The sequence below is a fragment of the Lathyrus oleraceus genome, chromosome 3, assembly GCF_024323335.1.
Source record: "Lathyrus oleraceus cultivar Zhongwan6 chromosome 3, CAAS_Psat_ZW6_1.0, whole genome shotgun sequence".
Classification (NCBI taxonomy): Eukaryota; Viridiplantae; Streptophyta; class Magnoliopsida; order Fabales; family Fabaceae; genus Lathyrus; species Lathyrus oleraceus.
This window is the reverse complement of record NC_066581.1, coordinates 330351256-330356736: the sequence shown is the minus strand read 5'-3', so window position 1 is coordinate 330356736 and position 5481 is coordinate 330351256. Positions and strand designations below refer to the sequence as shown.

The following is a 5481-nucleotide window of genomic DNA, read 5'->3' as shown; positions in this document are numbered from 1 at the left end:
GTCTAACCCGTTCGATAGGAGAAGCAGTAGCAGCCTGGTTCAGGGAGCTATGATACGGAGGGAAGGTTCATTCCAGCAAATTTAGAACTAATGTTTAGTAAGTATGCTCGTGAAGTTCGTGATAAATTGTCAATGAGAGAGTTGTGGCACATGACTCAAGCAAACAGTGTTACGTATGACTTCTTTGGTTGGGCTGCAAGCAAATTTTAGTGGGGTGTCTTGTATGTTCTAGCAAAATAGGAACACGGTTTTCTATCAAAAGAAGCTGTGAGACGATGTTTTGATGGAAAATTAGTTGGGTATTGTGCTAAAATGCGCAATGGCACAACTGGAAAGGCGGCTTGACAACTTCTTCACTAAATGTTCTCATCAATGTCTTTCTTCTACCTTTATAAAGTTGCAGCACCATGGAGCATGAAACATGAGGAAATGATTCAAGATATTGATATTGATATTGATTGTACTATTTATATGGAATGAGTCAAGAAGAGGATCAAATCGTGGACACCGACATCTAAACATTGTCAAGCGGAATATATATAGCAGTCCATGACTTTGGATATACTTGAGTTGTGCAAGGTGAAAATGCATCTCGAAGATTGCATTGTTTCCTGCTATCAAGGTAGTCAAACTCGAGATCCTATGCAAGATCAGGTTGGGGTATTTAGATCGTGAATCGGGGGACCGTAACACTGATCGTAAGATCCTACCAAATTTAAAAATTCATATATATTTTGCATATAGATTAATAATATAAAAATAAAATTCAAATAACACTAAAATTATTTTAAAAACTGAAATTTCATAGGATAATATTCATTAAAATTAATTCAAGACAATTCCAAAAACACCAAAACATTCAAAACAGTAGCAAATAACACTCGAAAATTTATAATTTTTTTTTAATGAAAAGTCACTCAATTTCCAAACAATTCATGTTGGAGTTGGTCATAATCACTCAATGGATCATCATTGTCTTCATTATCTCCTTCATCTTCATTTTCATCTTCAAAGTCATCATCAAATTCATTTTCATCTATCCCCCCATCATGTTCATCTTCCAAATCATGAACAAAAATATCATCCTCTTGAATTTGTTCTTGATTCATTTGAATAAAGTCTTCATCCGAAATTTCAATGTCGTCGTCTTCGTCCATAAGCCAATCATCATCAAATCCAAGATCATCAAACTCTATCTCAAATGTTCTTCCCCCTTTCGTTTTTTGGACAATCTTGAATTAGCCATGACAAATACAACATCATTCATCATTTTTTGTTTCAAGCGGTTTCTTCTTTTTGTATGGACCTTAATTACAGTAAATGAAAAAAATTTAACATAAGCAAGATGAAAGCCTTATACAATTAATTCTAAATTCTTAAAGTCTTACCATCTCAAAAGCACTCCAGTTTCGCTCACAACCCGATGAACTACATGTCAAGTTGAGTATGCGGAAAGCAAATCTTTAGAGCTCTGGACATTCAAACCCAACTGAATCCCACCAATTTGCCGGAGTAGATTTCTCAAGTGTTCGTTTGACCAATTCTGTGCCAAAATACCCTAATTGTTTCTTGAAGTCATGCATTTGGACTTCAATCTTAGACTGTTCTTTAGGATCATCCACCATTTTAGTTAAACAGTCCATTAAATCTTTTCTAACCTCAATATCAGCTTTGAATCTAGGGCCGTAATGCATATGTGGGTTTAGATAATAGGCTGCAGCATGCAGTGACATATGTAGCCTTTTGTCCCATTTATCATCAATGATATTCCAAATAGACTTGTAACTACAAATTATAATAATTTGAGTTATTTTTAACATTTGATATCAAGTACATACACAAATACTTCAATAAAATTAAATAAAACAAAGATACCTTTTTTTTTACACCATTAAAATTCTTTTGAATTTCCTCCTTTGCTTGGTCGATTGCCTCATAGATTAATCTCATGACTGATTTTTGATCTGAATCAACTAAACGAAGTACTTTAATGAGAGGTGTAACACCTCTTACACAAATAACAATATTCTTCCAATTTTTTGTGTCCAAAACCACATCTTCAATGGCTTTGCCATCTCTTAACTTTGCACATTTGCTCGACTTCCATTCTTTGAAAGTGAACATTCTTATCAAAGCTTCCTTGTTCTTAAACAAGCACCCTAAAGTAAGGTAAGACATGGCAAATCGAGTAGCGCTTGGCCTCACCAAATCTTTGTTTTTTGTGTGATGATGCAAAATAGAAATGAGAGAAGTTCTTGAATAAATAAAAATTATAATTTTTTTACACTTTGGAATTCTCTCTTCATGAACTAATATCTTCTTCTCCAAATCTTCAAGCATCAAATCAAGACAGTGTGCGACACAAGGTGTCCAATATAATTTGTTTGACATGGATCATCTCTTAAACCCTTCTTTAGAACTGCATTGATGCTAGGTTGTGAGCTGAAACACCTTTTCTTAAATATGTTTCCAGAGTTGTTACCGGTCATTCTTTTTGAGCCCGCCTCTGACATCTCTTCCTCCACCATTGCCTCTATTTTTTTTATCAAATTTTCTTGCAATCTTGAACAAACTTGCAGTATTTCTCTCTTGATTTCATCTAGGACAATCTTACATGCTTCAACATATTTTTGAGTTCCAGCCAAGTGATGCTTTAGCCTATAGACTCCTCCAGTTATCATTTTTTGGCAATACTTGCATTGGATTTTACTTGGATTATCAGGATCAGCAATACCATGTTTCCATGCTATATCAGTTCGGTTATCAGGAGCATTTTTTGATAGTTTTTTCTGGCGTGGTGGTGGTGCAATTGCAGGGGAGCTGTGAAAGCGCCAACGACTAAAGTTCCAAAATCAGAACTTGAAGCCATTGGAGAAAGGTTGAAATTGTTTTTAATAGAGAATGAAATGTTATTTTAACGTGAGAGAGAAGAAGGAGAATGAAATATTGAGTGATATAGTGACTCTATTTAACATTTAACATGAGAGAGGTGAAAGAGTTTAACTTAAATGAATTGGAATGAATAAATGTATTTTGGGAAGTTACATTAATCATGATGTATCTTGAAAAGTTGAATAAATTTATATAATATATTAAATCTGAAACGGCATATTATATCACGACACATGCTAACAATTCTATTTTATTTGTGCCACATCATCCCATAATCCTACATGACATCTCTAAAATTTTATTTTCAATTTTTAAATAAACAAATATAATATTTATTGTATATTGAAGGTCACGAGTTCGAATCTTGACAAAGACGAAAAAATATCATTTTTTTAGCATAAATGATCTAAACAAAATCTTATTAATTTTTACAATTCCATTAATAAAATTACAAGAATTCTTTAAAATAACAATTAAGATACCATAGCAACTAACATTTTCAATCATTTATTCATAAGATAACTAATATTTGATAAAAATAGACATAAATTTTATAAAGCTAAGAAAGATTTATTTGATAATGATTATAAAGAAATTTCTAATTTTATTTAACACTAAGAATAACTATAATCCTTTAACAATTTATAATTAAGTATATAAATCAAAGATAATTATTAAAAAGTGAGCATCAAAACAAAATAAAAATTATTTTATAATTATTTAAATTTGTAATACTAATTATGAATATTAGTCTCAATTTACAAGCATGTATTTTCCTTTTAAATAACACATATATTTTTTTATATGTCAATAATTCATACCGTTATTTCTATTATAATTTACAATAAATAATTATAATATAAATTTAGTAAGCATGTTTTCTTCAAAACTAATTCTTATTATTTTAAAAATTCAATAAATATAAATAAACTAATTTACAACTGCACATGCGCATGACTTGTTATAGTTCTTAATTATTTGGTAGCTGAGTATTGATTATTTCTAGTAATTATAATTTATCCTAATTATTAAGAAGAAAAGAATCGTTTCAGATTTTAAAAAAGAATTTTTTTTAGGGTTTTTCTGAACCGGATGGCAGCAAACCCGAATTCATGGGGTTTTAAAAAGAAAGGTATTTTTCAACCGAAACGGCGATTCTACCGTTTTCACATGATATGCGATTCTGGACGTGTCTACCAAAAAACGATTCTGATCATTCTCTGGCACGGCGGGGAGTTGCAAGATCGTAAAATCGTACGATCCTACGAGTAGGATCGCGATTTTGACTACCATGCCTGCTATCATTTGTCCATTGTCTTCCATTCATACCAACCACAAAGAAAGAGTAGCCATCAAGATGATAGCTCTAAAGAATGTCTTCATCATTTGGAAAACAATCTCTACAAATGATCTATAGTCAATTTGCACAACAGAGGCGTCAGTGTATGTGCCGCCACCACTTGGTCTATCAGAGATGCTTCCCGGACAGTAAAAATCTGATATCTTGAAGAAATCAGCCAGCTTAATGTTATGATAGAAGGCCAGAGGAATATTCCTATCACTAATGCACATGTGGAAAAAGGACACTTGTCACATGATCCAAATTATCAGGAACCAAGACGTGGCACAAGAGAGAGAATTCCTAACAGAAAATACAGTACAGATTGTTAAATAGAGGCAGGATTGGGAATGATAGGGTGTGGAATTTAGTGGATGAAAACCTAGTCCTTTCTCTCTCTGAATTTAGCAGCTTTCCATGGTTGTTAGATTTTCTTGTATCTTCCTTTCCATTTGCTAATTCTAAAATTTCAGAAGATAAAAATTGTACTAGATACTTGTTTGAGAATATAGTACAATTTAGCACAAATTATTTTGTTTACCTTTTACTGTTATTTGAACCATAACAACTGGTGCTTTCATTCTCTTCCACCATGGCTGAAAACACTCGCATGAAGAGTATGGAGAATGCCATAGCAGAAATGCACAAAACCTTACAAAAATTTATGGAGGATTCAGATCGGCGTCACAATGAGTATATGCAGCAACGCCATTTGGATCATGCTCGCTTGGAAAGGGTTGAGAATCAGTTGAGTTCTCTTCATACGACGTCATCCACTGGTGGAAAGAACTCAACGCCGACACCGGCGACACAACCATTTCAGGTGCGTAATATCAAGCTTGATTTTCCAAGATTCGATGGATCTGAGGTCTTAAACTGGATTTTTAAGGCGGAACAATTTTTTGATTATTATGCCACACCGGACAACCACCGCCTTACCATTACCGCCGTGCATATGGAGAAGGATGTTGTTCCCTGGTTTCAAATGATTTCTCGAAATCAGCCGTTTCAGTCATGGAATATGTTTACGCGTGCCCTTGAGATGGAATTTGGGCCGTCACCGTATGAATCACCCAGACCGGCACTGTTCAAATTGGCCCAAACCACTACTGTAGCAGATTATTACTCTGCTTTCACGGTTTTAGCTAACAGGGCCCAAGGTCTAAGCCCAGATGCCACACTAGACTGTTTCATCAGTGGACTCAAAACGGAAATCAAATGAGACGTCATTGCTCAGACCCCCACTTCTC

At 33.8% G+C, this 5481-nt stretch overlaps 1 protein-coding gene across 1 annotated transcript; it reads right to left on the bottom strand.

Annotated features, from left to right (window-relative positions):
* Window positions 1-917: 917 nt before the first annotated feature.
* On the bottom strand, window positions 918-4825 carry LOC127131123 (uncharacterized). The gene is made up of 5 exons (XM_051060057.1): window positions 4773-4825; window positions 2452-2820; window positions 1486-1785; window positions 1389-1428; window positions 918-1232 (listed from the first exon to the last, which is right to left on the bottom strand). The coding sequence occupies exons 1-5, from the start codon at window positions 4823-4825 to the stop codon at window positions 918-920; spliced, it is 1077 nt and encodes a 358-aa protein (XP_050916014.1).
* Window positions 4826-5481: the final 656 nt, after the last annotated feature.

Excerpts from the sequence above, each read along its gene's own strand:
- LOC127131123 (XM_051060057.1), bottom strand. The coding sequence starts at position 4,825 with ATGGTGGAAGAGAATGAAAGCACCAGTTGTTATGGTTCAAATAACAGT. Across the intron at positions 2,821-4,772 it reads GGTTCAAATAACAGTAAAAG|CTCCCCTGCAATTGCACCAC; the intron begins GTAAACAAAATA and ends GCGCTTTCACAG. Across the intron at positions 1,429-1,485 it reads AATTGGTGGGATTCAGTTGG|TTCATCGGGTTGTGAGCGAA; the intron begins GTTTGAATGTCC and ends CTTGACATGTAG.